Source organism: Pungitius pungitius, chromosome 8, assembly GCF_949316345.1.
Source record: "Pungitius pungitius chromosome 8, fPunPun2.1, whole genome shotgun sequence".
Taxonomy (NCBI): domain Eukaryota; kingdom Metazoa; phylum Chordata; class Actinopteri; order Perciformes; family Gasterosteidae; genus Pungitius; species Pungitius pungitius.
Genome location: NC_084907.1, coordinates 14018007 through 14039460, shown reverse-complemented (window position 1 = coordinate 14039460; position 21454 = coordinate 14018007). Strand labels below are relative to the sequence as shown.

Sequence of the window (21454 nt, the reverse complement as noted above, 5' to 3'; positions counted from 1 at the left end):
AAAACACTCCATCACATGGACTCGTTTGATTGCCCCTTCAAATTACAGTAGAAAACATTCCATTCATCAAACGGCCAAGATGAAGGCAGACGGGGACAGAGAGGAAGGTGGTCCCGAGCTCACTGGAGGCATCTGCTGCATCGTTGGATACGGACGGCTGATGCATTATACATGGATCCATTACCAGCGCCCCCACACCGCACTAACCTCTGTACTCACGCATTCACATGTACAGGCGCACAGACCGAAGCGGGTGGGGGAAAAAAGTTCTATGAATTATGGATTGGTGCATCAAAAAATAAGCAATAAAATATGGAAAAGCCAGGGTATGAACATGGGAAAAAACACGCTCGGTAACAAAAGGCAGCAGTGGCTTCAGCTTCTTGAATGTACTTCGAATATTTTTACATATTCAAGGTGGAAACCTGAAGGTAAATTAGACTAGATCCAAGAATAAATTGCTTGGGCTGAATGAAAGACATAAAATACATCCTACACTATTGTGGATAATCAAATATTTGTTTGATGGAGTATTTTGAAAGAGTCATACATTTGGCATTTTGGCTAAGGCAGTGAACTTTTTGAAAATGGTCTCAAAGCGGCTGTGGATGGGAGTCATAACCTATAACCAGAACGTTCAGGGGCACGTACCTCCTTGCAGACGTGGCAGTCCACAAAGTCCCCGGCGTCCCGCTTCTCGTCAGGGATAATTACCCTGGACCGAAAGGCCATCGATCAAAGAGCAGACGAGGCTGCGCGAGACCACTGGCCTTCTCGCAGCTCTAAAGCGCGCAGGCGAGCGCGACCTTGAAGCCAGCAGACATAAAAGCGCCGATCAGACCACCGCACCTGACATGGCACGAGCCAACGTCCTCGCTCAGTCTACTCCGCCTTAATTGAGACCCGGTGAATCAAATTTGAACTTTCAGATAAAAGGCCGTTCTCTTTCAAGATGAACTTTAAAGCTAAATAGTACATGGAGCCATTTAATATATATGGAAAGTTTAAGCATTGAAGCATGAAGAAGGAAGAGAAGGTTTTTAGTTTTTTTCCCCAATATCACGATCCACTGCGCATCTTGCATTTTGTTTTGAAGTACGTTGTGTGCGTCATTTCCAACTAATAACAAGGTTTATTAAAATACAGTTTGTCGGTGCATTTGGGGTTGTGACGCGAGAGTAATTTTAACTGCAGGTTAGGAAGAGGAGGACTGCGGTGTTGCATGATGCTCATCAGAACTACATGACACCAGCTCAGTAAGGATGCCATCTCTGGCAGTTTTCTTGATTTTGGTAAAGTCTTGAAAAGGGTTATTTATCACACTCTCAACGTACAACAAAACCTCTCAACAGATCCGTATTTACAACAAGGTCCCGAAAATTACTTTTGCTCCTCAAGCAAACGGATAAGACGTTATAATTATCTTCATGAAAACGATGAATAGTGTGAAATCAACAAATCTGAAGCGGGCAGGAGGAAGGCACTGTGTGCCAAAAGAGGCCGCAATTAACTACGGGAAATAGACAGGAAGTTTATTCCAAATCTGCATGGCTTAAGCAACCTTTCAAAAAAAAAAAAAAAGCACAGGAAATGAAAAGAGGAGGGGTGAAGAGGGAGGTTTCTCAACGGTTCACACATTTTTCTCTGAGCACACAAGCTGAAACTTGCTGTGAACAAAAAAATAAAGAGCAGATTTGTCTCTTGGTGAAGGCAGTGGTCTCACCTTACAAGCAGATCTCGTGTTAAATTTGCTGGTCATGAGTAGGTGAACAAAAGCCCTTTAAATAGTGTTAAATCACGACGGAAGGTATGTGACAGTGTTGACATTAAAGGATTTGACTAACTAACCAGAGGAGACTTTGCAAGCAGCTTGAGATACTTTACAACAACATCATGGAACTTATTATAATTTCTCACTCAAAACTACAATATTAAATGTCCCTCTGGTGTCTGCAGGTGCAGACACCAGAGGGACAACCTCAACATGTACGTCCCTATCCTCATTTCCACATACCATGGCGAACAAAAAAAGTAACAAGATAACCAGCAGACTTGCCGTAGGAAAGGGGAACAAAGGCCTGATGTACCATCAGACTGCTCTAGTTTGTGTGAGACGATGTTTAACAATAGGAAACAACACAGCAGGGAGGATTTCCGCTGACACATTCTACATCAACCAGTGTTTGTCTCCTGTAGATTGACTGAAGGAGGCTTCGCTACGTCAATCCTTCAAACCCGGTAGCTGAGAAGACGGGTGATGTTTCACTGATCCTCTTTGTCAATGAGGGTTGCTAATATTTTAAATGTTTTACTGGCCCTTTTAATGCATCCAATTCTATTCTAAAAGCTAGGCCTCAATTCAAAGGATTTGCATCAACACAGGGCTAACGTTAGAAATAGCTGATCCAACTTGTTCTCCAGCAGCATGTGATTTCTCTGCTCATTTTTGACAAAAGCTCAGTGGGCACCGACTTCCCTATTGACACAAAAGCAGCTTAACTCTTCACATTTTCATTACTGACACATGAATAAATTCTTCAAAATCATTATTGACGACTGTCTGCTTCTCTCTGAAATCGCTTTCTTTTTCTTTTTTTTTTTATTAATAAAGATTTACTGAGGGACTGCAGATGGTCACACTGTGGGCTCCATGGTAGCTCTGACAGCTGGCTGGAGTAGCAGAAGGGGGGCGGGGCTTCGCACAGGGTCAATTACCTGTGTATCCATCTCAACACGCTGTTGTTTACTCTGCATAAGATATTAGGATCAGGTTGTTTATCTACTCATGCGCTTTGTCTGGCTCGCCTCCTTTACACTTTACAGCCTGATAAATCCCCTCCATTCTTTGACAGCTACAGCGGACCTTTTTTATGGCGTTACTGCCCCTTTGCTATCTCACGGTACACTTTAGCCAGGCATTACTGTGCCATCACAAGAAAAACTACGGCAAGTGTTTTTTTTTATTTTATTTGTGTTCAATCCATGGTGGTATTGCTGGTATCCCTTACTAGTATGGGGAAGCCTGGGGGACTTTTTTCCCACTTTAAGAAACAAACCTCATACATCAGCAGAGAAAAAGCTATTATGTACCAATCCACCCTTCAGTGAACTCGGCTGGTACTGAGCCCTTTCTACCATTGTGCCATAGGCCACTGTAGCCGTGAGGAGAGAAATGCAGGAGAGGGATTGAGAGTTGTTTACCTCTTTGGTGCAGAAAATAAGTGGCCCAAGTTTTATAAAGTATACAGTGTGAACACACACATTTTAGGTCAGTCTCAACACTACAGACCTCTGAACCACAACACGTAATGCTGTTGCTGCATAATAATAGGTTCATGGAAGTACTGACAGAATGCATTTAGATGAGCTGGCAAAGATTTCATATTTTTGACATTTCAACAATTTGCAAATGTCCCCATATCCATTGACTACTGTGAAAATCAATACATTGATATCCTCCCATATGAACCACTAACTACTGCTGCTGCTCATTGTATTCTCCAATCAATGTCTCTTTTGCGGTTGAAATGTACTTTGTACGAGTGTGGACTGGGCCTGGTTATGACTACAGATACCTGCAGATGGCACTTTTCCATCCAAACTAAATGATTCCACAAAAACACATTAGGCAGTGAAAGACAAAACCTTGCATACTTAAGTTATCCGAGTGTACCATTCCCGTGTGTGTGATGGTGATGCCTGCGTGTGAGTGAGGACTTCTTAGGAATATGGAGCACTGCTACTCCCACAGAGAGCTCTCTGTGTGCACACGTTGTCCCTGAATTGGCACGTCTACCAAAGCCTCATTGCAGCTTTGTTTGGCTTGATTTCCTTTTGTTTATTCCACTTCCTTTCGGGGTTCCTCCCTCTCTCTTTCTCTGCAGCTGACCAGAGCAAAGGCCCCGTCATCTCTGAAGGCAGAGCGAAAGAGACTTGGGGAGAGAAAGTGAGAGATGGACAAAATGATGAAAAGATGAAGAAAAAAAAAACAAGCGCTCTGTGAAGTGAGACCGGTTGAGAATGGGGCCGGCGTAATTGAGCATGTTACCAGATAAGACGGCAGAGAAACAAAAGCTCTCTTCATTTTGTCTGACAGTTTGTTTAGTTCCAAATAAATGTTACAATGGATAAGAACAATGGCCTAACCTATGCAAATCATACAAGACAGAAATTTCCCTGACGATAGTCATCTGCATTGCCCTCAGTGACATCCTCCCGGCCAGCTATAGTGCCAAAACACACTTGTTTGCTTTCAAAACACGCTCTGCTCCAGTGATAATCGCCATAGTAACCACAGAGCCTGAACCCTAAGCTATCTGGACCTTTCCTCATGTTGAACACCAAAGGTCACTGAAACTGACACGCACAAGACATCAATCGTGGGGTCAGAAAGGACCAGACCAAGCAGATTATGTAATTAACACTATTACACTGAGACCATGACAACGCAGCCTGGCGAGAGGGCCCTCGCCTTTATCTGGGAGATGGCTTGAAGAAAAGGGCGAGTCAAGGAGCTTGTTTTATTTTTACACCTGTATTTATCGAGGGTACATTTCGCCAGGCATGAACTCCTGTTTGCAAGAACGTCCCATTCCACACACACACACACACACACACACTGGTAAAAAAGTTATGACTTTTATAGTGATTTACATTTCATAAAAGCTACGGTGGCAATGGGGAAGTTGGCGTCAAAAGGAAAAACAAGAAATAGAAAAACAATCTTTTCAACAACCCTTCTCAGTGTCTACAGGAAGTAGTGCTGCATTGAGGTCAAGCATTGAGGCACTAAGACATGGTGTCTCCTAAGGATGTCAACGAATATTCTATATACAAATATATATTTGAATAGTTGTAAAAAACAGAACTTTGAATGTAAAAATTAATATTTGAATGTACTGACTTTATATTGCATGAATAAAATAGACCAGATAGGCAACAACAGCTTCATGCACTGGTTTGATTGTTCAATGTCAGTTCTATAATTTGGGTATGAACATTTTCCAAGTTTGTCACAAACAGCCCATTCTACTAAAAAGTAATATTTTAAGATTTATTTTTCTATATAGTTTCAGCTGGGATGTTATTAGAATACAAACCTCTAGGGGGAAAAATCGTCTGTCGTTTTTTGTTGTTTTGCTTCATGCGTTTCCTCTCCTTCATCAACACCACCAGAGGGATCTCCTTGGTTTTGCGCCCACTGTCTACAGATGAGGTTCTGCCCGTGGTTGATGCCTCTTTGGGTTAAATGCTGAGGACATTCCTACTGATGCAAAGAGACTCATTTTCACATGAAAAGGAAGAGTACAATGAGGTAGGAATCCAAATGTAGTTCTGCTGCGGCATGTGAGGGGACTCTAAAGTGGGCTGGGCCTGTGGTGGACAATGAGTGCAGAGCTAGAAAAGATTGGGGTTCTTGTCCCACTTTGTGCATTACGGTTACAGTGACATGAAGCGTAATCCTGAATGAACAAACACGCAAATGAATATTCATTTAAATATATTACAGCATCACCCAATGAGAGAGATATATATATATATATATATAAGCCCCACAAGCAGAATTATTAAAAAAAAATTATATTACACAATGATAATTAGACTGGCTGATGTGTTATGTCACTACTCCCTCATGGCCTTAAACTGTGTTATTGAACCCTATCAGGCTTTCTGAGGAGAGTTGTCTCATTTCTGAGCAGCAACTTGTAGGTTGTGGAAAAAAAGACCCTTTTTAAATGTGCAGGCTTGGACACAAATGTACTTTCATAGAAGATACTGCAAGTATACACGCAAGTATAAGTCATGAGTGTGATGTAGCTTTGAGTGCCCCTTGTGTATATTATCTTTTTGATTTTATTTTTATTTCAGTGGAAATTAAAAGGAAGAGATGTATCCATGAGGACTTGATGCAAGATAAAAGGTAATGTGAAAACTGAGCTTAATACGAGCTGAACAAAACACTTTTAAAATGTATTTGCCGTACTATTATCAGAAATAGAAAGGTTGGTCACATAAATTACATGGGTGCCAATTTTATTCTGATAATGAAATGAAGCGAAAAGATAAAAGGTGCCAGCAGAAAAACTAGAGTGCTATTGCTGACCTCCAAATTCACATCCTACGAAGTGGTGCTTTAAGGCAGAACCTGGGGTTGCCAACTAACAAGTTACTGCTGATTCTTGAGTAGACGAAGGATTGATCATCTTAATTTTCAGACGGTGTATATCCTCGTCTTATAACTCTGAGCAGCCTTTTAATGGCAAATGTACAGATCATTTGTATGCAATGTATTGTTGCAAAAAACAATCTGCCGATATTAGGAAAGAGGAAGGGGACATTTTCTGATTTCTTTCCAAAAACTCCTTCTAAACCCTATTTTCAGTATTAACTAGATGGGGCCATTTCATTGTTTTCGATGCAGTCGTTTGTCTGCTGACAACACTTTGTGCTGACTCTTGTCAGCATTGTTCCATAAGAAAATAAATCACTGCAGTTTTCTCTTTTTAGGGTGGACTTGGAAGAACTGGCCTGCCTGGTAATATCTACTATCTACAATCAGTTAATGCCCTTGTATTTTAAAAGCCTTTGTAGGCTAATTGTGTTTTGCGAGATAATAATGATTAGGATTTTAAAAATCAGGGCTGCTTGTCTGAATGGTCATTAGTTTGCTCAGTTCATAATGAATGAATAAGAGATTCATCAGTGAGGATATTCTGCTATAGATCGGGACAATCTTAAAACCACAGATAATGATTTACAACGAGCAGAACAAAGCAGCACTGTGCGAGCGCATGAGGACAGACTCCCTGTTCACAGTGTCATAAAACTAAGTTTAGTGTAAAAAGGGTTTTGTAATAGTCCGCAAGGTCAGCCAGTTATGAGCAGGTAAAGTACTCACGGCTGTACGTCACTTGGACAACAATATACAGTATGTAAGTGTGTGTCGCGGACCATTTCAAAGCTGTGCTTAAATTCTCCAGTCAAACAAATCATACCTCATGTTTTCAGTCGGTCACGGTTAATGTGCCACATTTTTTGTTGTCACTTTTACCCCTTTGAGAAAGACTTATGGGTCATGTGCTTTCAGTGATTTCGATAATATGAAACAATCACAAGAGGAAACACTGTTTATTTACCCCCAAATAACATAGATCTGTAAAAATGCCGGCAGTCTCTGGGTGTGTTTATAAATGCAAGGTGGCGTCTTAACTTTAGTACTGTATTTCTTTTAATAAAACAGACTACAGCTGAGGCAGATATCTTAATGTATATAAAATAAAATATTAAAAAGACGCACACAGTAGGATCCAAAAAAATAAAATGGGAGCGACGGAGCATAACAACTCATTATTAATTTCAGTATAAATAGACGACACCCTAAACAGCAGAGTCGTCTTCTGCTTTGCTCCTTTATTTCCTTTCTCTCACGCTGCTCTCTTCGATCACACTGTAACCTTCAAGAACCTTTTGAGACCGGAGCAACGTGAACACAGGGCCCTCTAGGTAAAGGGATCAGGAGCTAATTGGATTTATTTTGCCATTTCAGAATCTTCTAATCTCTGTGGAGAAAAGAAAGTGCCAGTTTCTGAAAAGTAGTCTTATTAGTTTGAAAATCAGAGGGAGGAGTGAGGCATCAATGTATTGTTTATTTGGGCTTTTGGCAGCTGTAGCTCGCAGTGCTTCTGTGCTCCGACCCTGTTCACTTCCTGCCTCACAGGAAACACGCTGCATCGCCGTGGCCCTGCCTTTCCTGTGCCCTCCATCTGTATTCATGCACTCACATAGTTTGCATAAGATGTTCACCACCTCTTCCTCTCCTTAAGGTTACTCCATCAGCTCACTCACCCAGGTGAATGTGACATGAACACAACGCCAAAGTGGATGCTTTTATCCCGCAGGGTATTTGGTGTCCAACATGTTTTTCCTTTAAAAGACAGCGACATTGAGACTGGAGACTTTACGGCTCATAGCAAGCACTGACCCTCTTTCGGCTTCTCAGACTGCAAAGCCTAAAGTCTCTGCTCCTCCTCCTGCATTACATGTGTGTGTCTGGGCGCAAATTCAGAAGTTTTCAACGTAGTTAACAAAACTGTGCGGGTAAAGCTGTAATTAGGGTCCCTTGAGACCAGAAGAGGCCCCGCCCCCTTACACTCTCAATGCAGCAGCAAAAACTCCTCCAGTGCTTCAATGCCTCGTTTTGAGTGCAGGCTATTTTTTTCACCACAGGCCTTAGTCTACCATGAAACCCATGGTAGACTAAGGGGGGGTTCCAGGCCCCCCAAAAAAGAAGCAGAAAAACAGGAAATCAACCGGGCTGCAACTGTAACCTTGTTGTGGGCAGGTTTGAGTCAATGTCACTTGGCTCAGTCGGCTTTTTAGAGCAGACTCAGAGCAGGCTGATCAATAAGCAGAAACAAAGAAACAAGAAATTACATTAAAAGTTAGCTTTCAACATTCAATCATCTCAAATCAATATCCTGATGGACCGTGGAGGCCCTACAAGCTTTGGTCCCGCCCTGTTTTCAAACTGATCTCAGTGCAACTGTCAGCTCCAAACTATGTCAGGTGGCACGGCTTAGCAATTCAACACCCCCAACACTATGTTATCATCCATGATCTCCCTTCACACTCTGGTCCGTAACTTCTTTAATATCTTTTAATGTTCAGTCAGAAGACACCTTTGTGACTCCCCTTCTCCTTTTGATCGGAGTGAGTGTGTGTCTGTGTGTTTTCGACACACTGCGGCCCATTTGTCCTTTCCTCGACACAAACATAAAGGGATCCTCTGTCCCTGGAGGATTTAGGTCTTATTAAGCCGCACACAACTGGGGAACGCAGAGCCGACCGCCGTCCCTCATGCTTGGTCATAAACCTGGCTGACAGCTCGGCCAACTGCAATCGCGCTGTAATCGTGCAATAAAGTAAACAGCACATGAAAGATAGAAAGAGGTATTGTGACGTGCTGCACACCGAATATCTACTGTAGCACCCGCTATTGCCACATGTCGCTGTGGTGCGGACAGCTTGAGGGTTAAACGTTCCAATTCAGAAGAGAATGACCAAGTCAAAGTTTGGGACTGTTTGTGATCCATTTGCTGTCAATCTCCAGAATGCAATAAGCAAAGTAGCACAATCTGACTCTCTACAGAGGGGCCTCGGCTTGGAATGAACCATCAAATGGAATCATACTGTGAATTGTGATTCACATTGGAATCATCTAAATAGATATTTTGGGCTATACAAAATAAAATGAATTGAATTATTTTGCGCTTAAGTTATAAATTAAATGAGAATTTACTCATTTTCACAGGGCTATGCACCAGGTCACCAAAACACATGGTAAAGGGCGATTGCCATTGAAGATTTGGGGCATATCACCGAGCTCTCGTTCTGGCTTTACAGATGATCCTCGGTAATCTACAGTCATCTAATCTCTAACTGGCAACCTTAAAGGGCTGTGCAGGTAAATCACACTGTGTCAGAGCGCATTTGATGGTTGACAGCACTTTGACGCCTGGTTGACTTTCCTCTAACAAACACATCAGAAGCTTGTTTAATCATGCACATTTTTGTATAGCTTTCTTTTTTTTACAAATGTACAGATGCACAACTCAGACATCTTACTCACATATAGACTATTCCGACAAATGAAGTCCGAATTTAGCGTGGCTTTGCTACAGCTGCGCTCCAGCCATGTCTGATCATTCTTGGTTTAACAGAAATAGTTAACGGTGACCCCGGCCCCACCCTCCCTCTGTTCTGCTACTCAGTATTCCCCGGCTAAAAGGAGCCTCAGTGTGGGAGCGCACCAAACTGAGGCCCCACAGAAAACCACATAATTACAAATCACAATAAAGCCCTCAGTGATATGTCGTTTCTCGAGGCTCAGCTGCACCCTGCTCTGCTCCAACGCCAGCCCCCCCCCCCCCCCCCCCCTTTCACTACTTTCTTTCAGTTTGCTGACCCATGCCCTCCTTCTCACACACACACACACACACACACACACACACACACACACAAACTTCTGACTGAGCGCCAAAAAAAAAGATGTGCTTTTATTAGGATATCAATCTGAAGATGTGCCAATACAAATCTAACACAATAAAACACTTGGATCGCTGAGCCGTATTCAAGTGAAAGGGACAAATGTACCTCCTGGAGGTAAAACTGGTTTCTTTTATTTGTACAGTCATCAATGGGGCTCTGACATTGCGGTCACCTTAAGAGATGCACGTTTGTTGACGTGAGAAGAAGGCGAGGGCAGGTAACCGTTTTGAAAATGATTCTGTGTAACTGACTTCAGTAACTTGGCACGCAGAAACATCGTTAAGGGAAGCAGTCACACACACACACACATCTATATCGGCAATCGGATGTTGTCTGTGGTCATGTGGAAAGTGGAAAGAAATCACCTGACCCGATTAGGTAGCATTGAGCTAGAAGTGTTTTTCTTAAATTTGACTTTAAAGTACTCATTCTTAATAATAATGCCTTCCACGGATTTACATTATTCTTTCTAATGTGCAAGCAGTAATTGAGGCTTGTGGGTGAGGAGTCAAATTGATTGATTGATTGATTGAAGTTACTGTTGGGTAGTTTTCACACTAATCTTAATCTACAAAACGACTACATTTATCAGATTAAACATACAAACGTTCCCTCAGAAGTGCAGCGGAAGCAATAGCCCTGAATTGTTTTTAGGTTGAGTACTTTTGGGTGCGCACTTAGCTCATTTCTAGCTCTGGCAGGAGTACAATACAGTACACAATGCTCCCTGCTTTATTATCATCTCTATCCAAGTGAAAAACCTTCTGCCTTCTTCCTCCCCTGCATCCTGCCACTGCCCCATTATCGAGCCGTTCTCTAACTACCGTAGCCACAGGCCTGGTTCCAAAGGTTCAAAGGGGCAACATGAAAATAAAGTGTCATAAAAATATGTTATTAACTTATGCTGCAGGCTGTATCTCAAATACTCTCCACTAGTCGTCCACTCTGATTGTTTCTGTTTGAAGGAGGCTTCTCTGGGACTTATTCTCACTCTCTCCTCCTCCCTCTGCACACACTCACTGACACCTTTTGTCAGGGGGAAATTTGAGTGATTAAACAGACACAAGCATTATTTGAAAACAAAATGCTCCCCCTCTGTGTGTCTGGCAGTAGGAATTCTGAATAACGTGTTATGCTCTCATCCACTTTTCACATTTGAAAAGTGCCAGAGGAATGGAAGGCACATAGCTCCTTGCGCCATTGGCACAGATGTTGTGTTTCGACATATTTGAGTGGAAAGAGGTAGACTGGAGTTCCGTCCAGAGTCGTCATCAAAATAGAATAGAAGGAAGAATTGATCGGTCTAAAAAGGGATTTACAGCCAGAGGCATAACCTAACTTTAAAATAGAAGCCTTGTATAATTTTAGTGTGTCATAAAACCTTGTGTCTACTGGCATTTTGACACACCCTCACATATTGGTGAGATCCTCAAATGGAAGCAAGCCCTTTTTCTGCACAGAGTTTACCATTTAATGTTGTCTTCCACATCCAAGTCATTAGTTAGCAGGTGAACAATAAACAGAACTAAAGCCATGACGGGCTAGTCAGGGTGGCACTTAGCCTTCCGACACACAGACACACACACACACACGCAGCAGTAGCAGCAGCCATGTAAAAGCAGGTCCCAGGTTACTAACAGGTCTGATTGAAGCCTTCCCGGAGGCCATAATCCCCCGAGCAGAGTCATTACTTTCGCCCTATTCCCTTGAAATTGTAAACTCAGGTGATAAAAGCTAATGACTTTCCCCAACCCCCCACCCTCTAACAAAATGAGCCACTAACCACTAGCCAGGTGCTGCTTGTGTGGGAATGCGTCTGTTTTGTGGACACAAATGCTGCGGACAATATGTCTATTACACAAAATATCATAGTGAGTAAAATGGCATTATTTTTCTTGTTCTATGCTATTTTAATACTGCACAGCAGAATGCTCACCTTATTTCACTTGTGGTGTCTCATAGTTTTCATAATCAACCCTTTGGACCACCAGCTTTAAATAGAACTCAACAGAGTTTCTGTGGGGAGACGACACGGCAGCGTGCTTTGACGAGCAAAACTAATAAATCCCTTTTTCCCCTCACAAAGACAGAGAGGAACTAGGAGCCTACTGATTATATTTCACTGAAAGGTTGTTTTTTGTATGTCAGCACGTCTTCAACATGAAAGCTCTCAGTAATACACACTAACAAATGAATAGAGATACAAACCAGCCTGCGTTGCCACGGATGTCTTGAAGTTGTAGAGCTCAGCATGGGAGCTCTCACACACATGTCTCTTATTCCCTGCTGCTTCAACAATTGTTCTTTTCATAGGGTGGAAAACCAAACACACCAAAACCTATTTTATGGCTCTGTTACATTCTCTCCGAAAAATCTGAGCTTACAAGATATGTTCAGGCAAATAACAATGGTGACTGAGTGCTATGTTTGAAAGACGAGTTATAATTGTCCCAAAGCATCACAGCTAAAACCCAAGCAGACACAACACGCTACTGGCCAATCAAGGGCGTGTAGGACTCACGCGCAAATTGTCAAAACTGCAATTGTTCTCAAAAGAAAAGGAAACTAATTTTGTTACAGGAACGGGGATTTGAAGTGAAAAAAAATGCAATCAAACTTGTTTAAGGACTTAATTGTTTTATGACCAAAAGTGTTGCCTAGAGTCTGAGGATTAGAACCAGAGAAGTGACACAGGATGGGTGGGCTGGTTTCCTCAACCAGCCAAACAAAAGACTCACATCTACTTCTCTTTTACATGCAGCCAGCTGAGAGAGGAAGTGACAGATTGTGAGGGGGCGGGGGAACTGGAGGTGGTGACAGGCTGCTTCAACAGGAAATTACATCAATTTGATCACAATATCACAACACAACCTTGGTCCAAATGTGGTAAAAGAGAGACAGTGGGTGTAAAGTACAACAAATTAACCTTTTCTTTTCCATTTTTTTTTATTAATTAAAATTAATTATTTTAATTAGCCAAAGGAAGTGGTTACGGCCTCAATTTCTCCCCCAAGCGTGGCACTTTTCCCTGATTGCTGTGTAATGGCTTGTGCCCACAGAGGATGGCGGCGAGGAGATTATAAGAGAAGAAAAAATAAATCACTTTTATTTGTCATAAGAGGTTGTATTGTGACTGTTGGGGTTCAGTCAGAATCACAACCCCAAAAAGGAAATTGTGGTTTAATCTCAAAATGTTAACTGTTGACCCTTATTACGGTTTGGCTTCATTAAGATAATGAAGAGAAAATCAGTGCAAGGCTTTAAATTTAGTTAAGATATGATTGAGAGGATGTGGCCGGAGAATATACTGTGTCTTTAAACACGCCCTCAATTGATTAGAAACGCACACTCATCTGTGTTTATTATCTACTGCAGCCACTTATGCAAGTTACTAAAAGCTTGGATGCATTCAAGGGAAAGTCCGTCAGTTCACTCACTCACCCTTTAAACTGAAACACTAGCTACTCTGAAACAGTCGTGATCCTGTTGCAACAACCATCCATTTTGATGCCTTTAGCGGGTTCAACGTAACGTTTTAACCTCTCCAACTGGCCGCGGCGGATCAGTGCATTACACACACTAGGTCAGCTTTAAAGAGGGCCTGGCAGCGGGGAGCTGAAGACAGACGATGCTACTGCAATACATTAAGCTCGGATTCAGTGCAACAGTGCAGCTGTCACAACACAATCACCCGGAGACCCTTAAATAAATAAAAAAATAAACATATCCTCACCCAGTGTGACATTTGAACTATTCTCCCCAGCCATGCCCTTCACACGGCCCCCCCTGTTGCTGAAGTTATGTTATGCACCTCGCTCGATGCCCTTTGTCCACCGACTAACACCCACGGGGGCCAGAAAGCAGCGGAGAGCGTCGGGGCCAAGTGAGCCGCCGGGTGGAATTGGACAACTTTACAGAAGTGAAGAAGAGGACACGGATGGAGCTCCTCACGTCCTCCTGTACCTCCCCTTTCCTCTGATGTCTGCTTTCTGACGGCGGCACTTTGTCACCATTTCACATCTCTGTCACCCGGGCGCAAAACTCAGCGGTGACATTTGTTTTCGGAGATCGAAATTTTCCGCCGTTTTCGTCAGCGGGAAGCCGCGCGCTTTTCTCTTTCCCACAGTCTGCACTCTTAATTGTTTGTCCTTCCAAGTACAACAGAAGTTGGACCAAAAGAAGAAGATGGAGGGAGTGACAGGGTCAAACCAAAGATGCATTGCATTGAGTTTTCACTACACACAAATATCGAACTGGGATTAAACGCTATTTTCAATGCCGCCAAGAGAAAGTCACACAAGCTTGAAGGTGTAAAATAAATAAAATAAAAAGACAGCGGTCTGTTTGTCAACTCGGAGTTGGATAGAAGTGAGAGCAGGATGTGTAGCATGTATCAATACTGTGGCTGAAATGATCCAGTCCAGACATGTCAGTATTTTGACCTTTTTAAAGTCAGCGGGATATCTTTGGGGTGGCTTAAGCCTCCCAGCTGATCACCGAGACATGCTCAATCTTGCACTCTGTTGAACATGAACTCTGGCTCACCCTCCGCTTCCATCCCCACTTACTGTCTTCTGTATGAGCCTTCTACTAGGATTATGTCACTGAATAAATTCCTCCTTTCCCCCCAATCTTCTTTTATCTCCACCTTGGTTCCCACAGTAGTCGTGTCCACTTCCCCAGGATTGATGGGGTGAAATGGACCAGCCATAGAAAACTGAGCTACTTTCCTATTTTTCTGACATTAGTGTACTTATCGACATGTGTACATACACAAAGCTGAGAGTGCAGGCAAGGACCCCCCCCCTCTCCAGAGGAAGCCCATGGAGCACTGGCCCTTCCACCGCGCAACAATGGCAGAATAACCTGATGTGGATTGAGTGGAAGTAAAGTGAGCTCATTTCCTATAATGGTGAGAAGAAGGAAATGAATTGTGGAAGGGGGGAGAGGGGGGAGGGCGTGATGGTCTGCTGTATGTGTGTTTAATGCAATGGTCAAACAAAGAAAGGCCCCACCCCTTCCCCTACTCCCCACGGGCACTTGGAAATGTAAGCAAAATGGAGCAAGGAACTTTGACATTTGTGGTGGTGCTATGGGGGGATGGGGGGGGGGTCATGAACCAGAGAAGTGAAGTGTGTTTTTCCAGGACCGTAGCAAAACAAGCTGCACTACAGGGAACACTAGATGGACTTTACAGAATACTGGCAATTAGGTTTGGCCTGAAAGTTTAAAAAAAAAGGGTTTTCTGGCCCTGTGAAAAAATGGAAGCAAGCCAGACTACTCCGATAATACCCCATAGAAAAAAGGACAGCTTCTTTTGCCCGTAGTGGCATCCAGTCATGGAGAAACATTTGGGGGTTTTTTCATACAAGGTTATTAAGACCTCCAGGTCACTGGCAGTTCGGCCCGATATGGAGCAGGGGAATCTTTGGTTGTAGTACTTTGAAATACAATAATTTAGACCGAAAAAAATTACTTAATATTAGAATACTTTACGTGACAAAAAGGGAGTGCCGTTCACATTCCGCATACTGGGCCGCCGCTATGAGCTAAGCCAAACGACAGAGGCTGCACTCCATTATGATTGACCGGGAACATTTCCTCTGCTGTTTTGAAAAAACGTTGAACTCTGAACTTGGGGAAAAAAAAGACATCAAGTGAAGTACATTGTGTATCCGAGCCCATACCCTTCCACCTCTCCCTCAGAGCTTAGCATTGGGCAACAGTTCTGGTGTCTGTGTAAAGTCGTTGGCTGGCCTGCATGCTGCAGAACCTACTTCCCCCTTTACAGACTTCATCGGAGGGTAAAAGGGCAAGCACAGAGAATTGGGCTTGTGATCTGGTCCTGTGTCAAACATCTTCACACCCTGTGGCCAATCCTCAAGGCTGCACTTTAAAAAAAAGGGTATAGCTTACTACCCACACACACACACACACACACACACACACCTCGGAACACATACACAAACAACACAGAGGGCACAAACCGCCTCTCCTCAATAAATAATGTAGGTTTGAAGCAGCATAGCCATGTTGCCGTGTGGAGGTAAGGTTATGGGTTGAGGACTTTCTATGCGATCAGTGTTTCCAGAGCAGTGAGAGTAGTGCAACCCTCTCTGTGGACTTGCACTGAGACACACAGTCTGCGGGAGCGGGCTTTATCATCGGAGCGCTCTCTGTAATTGCAGGATATTCTGCCCCTGCACATACACACCCGGCTGACCAGTACGTCATACAGCTAATTGGGCAGCACTGTGGTTCAGACAGGCGAGTAGTCACCCAAAAAAAGCAGAAAACATTCATTTGATAAACTTCGCCGTTTTGGCGCATTTCTTGGCAATCATTCGTTCTGTGAATCAGTGAGAACGTGGCTGATGGTTCGGCTGATGCTCAGGGGAGATTTCCATGCAGACACAGAGCCATTTATTCTTGAGGAGCAGGTCAGTCAGACTCTTTTTCAACAGAGAAACCGGGCGCTCTATAATCATCCCACTGTGATTACAACCACAGAAAGTCAGACACTGTCTCTAATAAGAGGGAGGTACTGGGTGTCTGTGCAGCACAGACCACACGGGCCGACCAGCACTACACACATGTCACCTGGCCTTGTCATCAAACATGACTGTGTATAGTCAATAGGTGGCTATGTGGGCATATATAGTCACTGCCTGCTAGATTTTTTCTCCCCAGAAGAAATATTGCAAAAACATCTCTCACACACACACACACACTGTAACGTGGAGAAGTATAAGGAGGAAATGGAGAAGGAGTTGGGCCCCGACAGGAGCGGCTTCGCCGAGTAGTCACACAACTCTAATCACCGACTGGCGAAGAGATAATGACGGGATGAGATGGGAGAGGGAGCCTGATCTCACGCTGACTCGCTAACCATGCCACCACAGCGTCTATAGCTCAGGTGTCCCAGCTCACCTCCGTTTAGATTATGCTTTAACAAATGGTAGCAGTGGTTGTTGTGCTCCATGTCGTTGATCAATACTGAGTGTGCAGCACCAAGCTTTGAGAAAACAACAGAAACAAAAGCGATTAAGAGATATGAAGATAACTGTTTATTCCACTGGAAGAGGAAATTGCCTTTGAGGATGTGTGACAGTGGTTAAAAAAAAACAATAAAATGAGATGAGCTAAAATGTCACCCTGGGGCGCCTGTTATTGCATCAACAATAATGAAATACAATAATGCAAAATAACGTTCTAAATATGTATTCTTCTATTATTTTCATAGCAGAAGATTCACCGAAGGATGCTGCGGTCAAAGCTTGGCCCAGGGGATGTGACACAGTTGTCAATATGAGATAAGCACTCGCAGGGAACTTGATATGTGATACGACTGCAGAAGCCCTCCCATTACACAGTGCAGTTAGTGCTGTTACACTCATCAATCTGGAAACAAATGCATTGGAAGTCTGTGGGAAATGTAAACAAAAATGGCTGTGGCTGCAATAATTATGTGTTTTGGTCTGGGACAGATCAAATTGTCCAAAACACTGCAATGGCGATCATTGCGAGTCCATTTCCTCACCAAGGCTTTAGAAAGTATGCAGATTAACGAGCAAGCGTCCTCTTGCACACTGCAAAGACTCCAGATAAAAGAGGAAGTGAAAACGGTTTTAATGTCATGTGTTCTTCCCTTCTTCAGTGGTTAGAACGACGTAATGTTGGTTCATGACAAAGAACAATGTCTCCAGGTGAAAAACAGTCAAGGTGACCTGTTGGAGCTGCACAAGCTTGTCCCTACAGATAATATATTCTCTGCCTGAAAGCATTCACAGCTCATTTCTCATCGTGAGAATGCGGCCTTCATCTTGGGGTAACCATTCGTTGCTTTGATCAGGGATAATGTCAGCTGCAGGCAAAATAGTAGGACAGCCTCGCTGCGCTGACCACGAGGGGCAACCGATGGAACCCGAGCAGTGAACGGGAGTATGCGATGTGTGCTGTGTGAAAAGCCTTGTGGATCACGTCATTAAGGAACCACACATCCATCGACCACCATGGAAACCAAGAGCAGGGCTGCCACACTCGTTGTTTTCAAGACTTAAAAATAGAACGGGACATGTTCTCTTCTCGGAACATGATAAGCATCTTCCTCCATGCAGTCTTACTAAAATTGTTTTTATTTCACTTCATTTATTACCTCATGTCAAACTGACGTGCACATATGCCAAATGGTGTTTTTGATTTAAAAAAATGTCTTCATATCTTGTCGTTCTACTGCGCCCACAGGCAGCATGCATTCATGCATTTAGTATGCCAGCATTTTTACATAACAGCATTGCCTATCAAGCCTCTGTGCCAACTAGTTTATGTACAACTAACACAGAAGTGTGTGTGTGTGTGTGTGTGTGTGTGTGTGTGTGTGTGTGTGTGTGTGTGTGTGTATAAATCCTGCAGATATATTTTCTGCAGCTGGGCTCCTGTTCTTATAGTTTATGCAGAGCATACTGCCAATGGGAACTTATTGATGTGCTGAGCTGATGCAAAAAAAAAAAAAACACTTGCTAAGCCAAAGTATAGAGAAAATCAACTTAAGTGAGGGAATTTATTATTGTGGCTGGCGGAGATTAAATGTCAATCAAAGACCTGAATCAGCAGGCCAGCCTGTGAATGAGTGTTTTCTGTTAATGAACGCTTAAGCCTCCGCGGCATGAAGTTCTCTACGCTACATTAACTAATGGCATTCTCTGGGGTCATCTAACAAGACAAAACAATCTAATACAGACTTATTGTGGGGAAGGCATTGAAGGAAAGCAGTTTTGAATGATGGAAATCCAAAATGCATCTTTGTTTTCATACCAGAAAAACGTTAAGTGTGAACTTTTTGATGAAGCGTTTAGTGGTTAGACTTCCTCCGCTTGTTGAAGGAAGGCAGTGGAGCAGAGTTAATTCAAATAGAGATATCCATCATTTCAGTAGAAACATTTATCCTGCAACCTCCACACCAAAAGCCTCCTGGGCATGGGATTCAGCTTTACAAGATGGGCTCCATGGACGGACGAAGCAGGACGGTTTGGGGGCCTTTATCTTAACTCACAAATTCACTAACCCCTTGGTAAAGATTCAGATCTCCCCCCATAATTCCCCTCAACCCTCATCCCGCTGAGCCGGATGGTAATTACTGATATAAGACCTGACGTACAGAGCAGAGTATGTAATTAGCCTCCTAACCAGGGGCACAACTTAACAACCAGCCGTCTCTTCAAAGACCCGGGAGTGAAAAACACAGTACGTGTTCCCTCTCAATTTAAGCAGAAAGTCCTGCTCTCTGTCAGGAGAGGATGACAAATTGTGATTTCTGTGATCACCGATCAGTTACAAAAAGCACGTACTCACTCAATCACCAAGTTACCTACAAGGTTTTTCCAAAGGAGAGCATTTCTGAAAGTGGGGAATAAATAATAATAGTTCAAGTGTATTTCTCTGCTCATAGAATCCATATTAATTCAAACCCGAGCATATCTTGTTTGTTAGCAGATCTTCTAACAAACAACAAAATTGCATTGAGTGCGTAGAGCAGTAATTACAGTGACTTTCAGTGAGAATCAATGGGTTTGAGATAAAACACATGAGGGAATTTTTTGATTTCAACTTATAAAAAGTAGTTAATAAGCAGCAGCCAATCAAATTTGCAGATTTCTTTCTCCACGCACTACTGAGAGGCATTTCAAGTAAGGCTTTAAATCTTAATGGATCTTTGCCGCATGAAAAGCAGGCAGTGTAAAAAAGTAAAAAAGGGCCAGGTAAAATGGAAAAGAAAGTAAAACAAGATTTTGCAAACATGCATGCCCAGCAGCCTTATGTTGCATTCAGAGAGCAGAAAGTCAAAGGGAGACACATTTAAAAGACTGGGAAAGTGTCTTTGCTGCTTGCTACCAAGCTCTCAAACCGGTTGTTCTGTGTTTATGTGTGTGAGCTGGGAACAGTGAGGGCTGTTCGCCCTCTGTCCAAACAGCAGCCCACTCATTATCAACCAGATCCAGTCAGTCACGTCTGACCCCTCAGCTCAGTCCTGCTGGGAGGAAACCACCGCAGATGTAAGACTGCCTATTTTTTCACTGCCCTGTCAAAATAAATCAGACACTCTGCTCTTGAACCCTCGCTCAACATCCAGGGGTTTAGCAATTAACGTCATCAAAAGAGGCGTTTCGTCTCCAAACCATAAAAGATAAATAGAAATAACATACTCAATGAAGCACATAGATGTATATAAGAGCAGGGCCTAGAATGGGGGCAAAGGGCAGCAGACATGCTACTTTTGACATGTGAACTGGGCCGCAGGAAAGTCACGTTCACGTTTTCCCACTCAGCCCAAACCACTCCAAGGAAGGTCCGGAGTTTTAACCAGAACAACAACAAAAAAAAACATGTCAACAGGGGCAGTACTTGAACGAAAGCCACATTTCAAGGACCAAAACAGTGTAACTCACTCGTGGACTTTTTGTCCGATAAGCTCGTGTGTCAAGTGTTGGGACGCCGTTGCGCAAGTGGTCTGTGGTTCATTAACGTGGTGCTTTTATCCGGGAGGACTCAGTGTGGAGACGGACTACTCACCCAGCAGCAGCAGCTTCACTTCTCGCGCAGACTTCTCTCCATCTTCTCGCAGGTTTTTATCAATCATTTTAGACCTCTCGGCCGCGGCTTTATCCTCCTGACTGACTGTACACCCCATGGTTCCTAGTGCGCGCTTCAGGACTGCTGCTTAGTGGGCAAATACCAACAGGGAAAAAATATATATTGATATTGTAGGGCCCGAGTCCTAAGAACTCTTTTTTTTTTAAACAATAAAACGGGTTTAAGTTGAGTGAGGCCGACTTCCCTTTTTTTTATGTCAAACGCGACGGAGTCCGTTCATGCGCGAGAGGGAACGGCTAGTTCCTCGAGCGCGTGAACGCGGATTTCTAATTTGTCAAATTCCCAAACGCTCGGTGGTTGTTCAGTCAGTCATCGGTGGGGTTTTTTTTGGGAGAATGAAGAAGTTGGTCCCGCCGGCCCACCCCCCAAAAAAAATCTTGTAACTTTTTTTCGGTCGGTCGACCTGTAGCGCAGTCGATGGTTCCTTCAGCAAAACATTCGAGCAGATTTAAACACGCGAAAAACGAGCAACGAAGTTCGGCTTAAAAAAAAAAAAAAAAAAGTATTCCAGCTGCTGAAAAAACGAACACACGGATTTCTGCTGCCAGTGAGGCTACCGGACACACACGCGGACCGGATATTTATCTGATGTCTTCTCTTTTTGTTTTGTATTTTAATCCCGATTGCTGTTGTTGTATCACGTTTTAAAGCCACACCCGTAGCCCGGTGAAGTTCCCCCTACGCCCGACACACAGCGAGACGACACCGTTACCTCCCCACACCACAGCAGCTGGTCCAGCCCTCATCAGGGGGAGAA

General features: G+C 43.3%; 1 protein-coding gene across 1 annotated transcript in view; it reads right to left on the bottom strand.

Annotated features, from left to right (window-relative positions):
- Positions 1–21360, bottom strand: part of LOC119229944 (guanine nucleotide-binding protein G(i) subunit alpha-2-like) — a 43816-nt gene extending 22456 nt beyond the window's left edge. Inside the window, exon 1 of the mRNA XM_037490822.2 lies at positions 20617–21360. Coding sequence (XP_037346719.1) covers positions 20617–20734 — 118 coding nt within the window. The 5' untranslated portion in view covers positions 20735–21360. The remainder of the gene's footprint in view (positions 1–20616) is intronic.
- Positions 21361–21454: the final 94 nt, after the last annotated feature.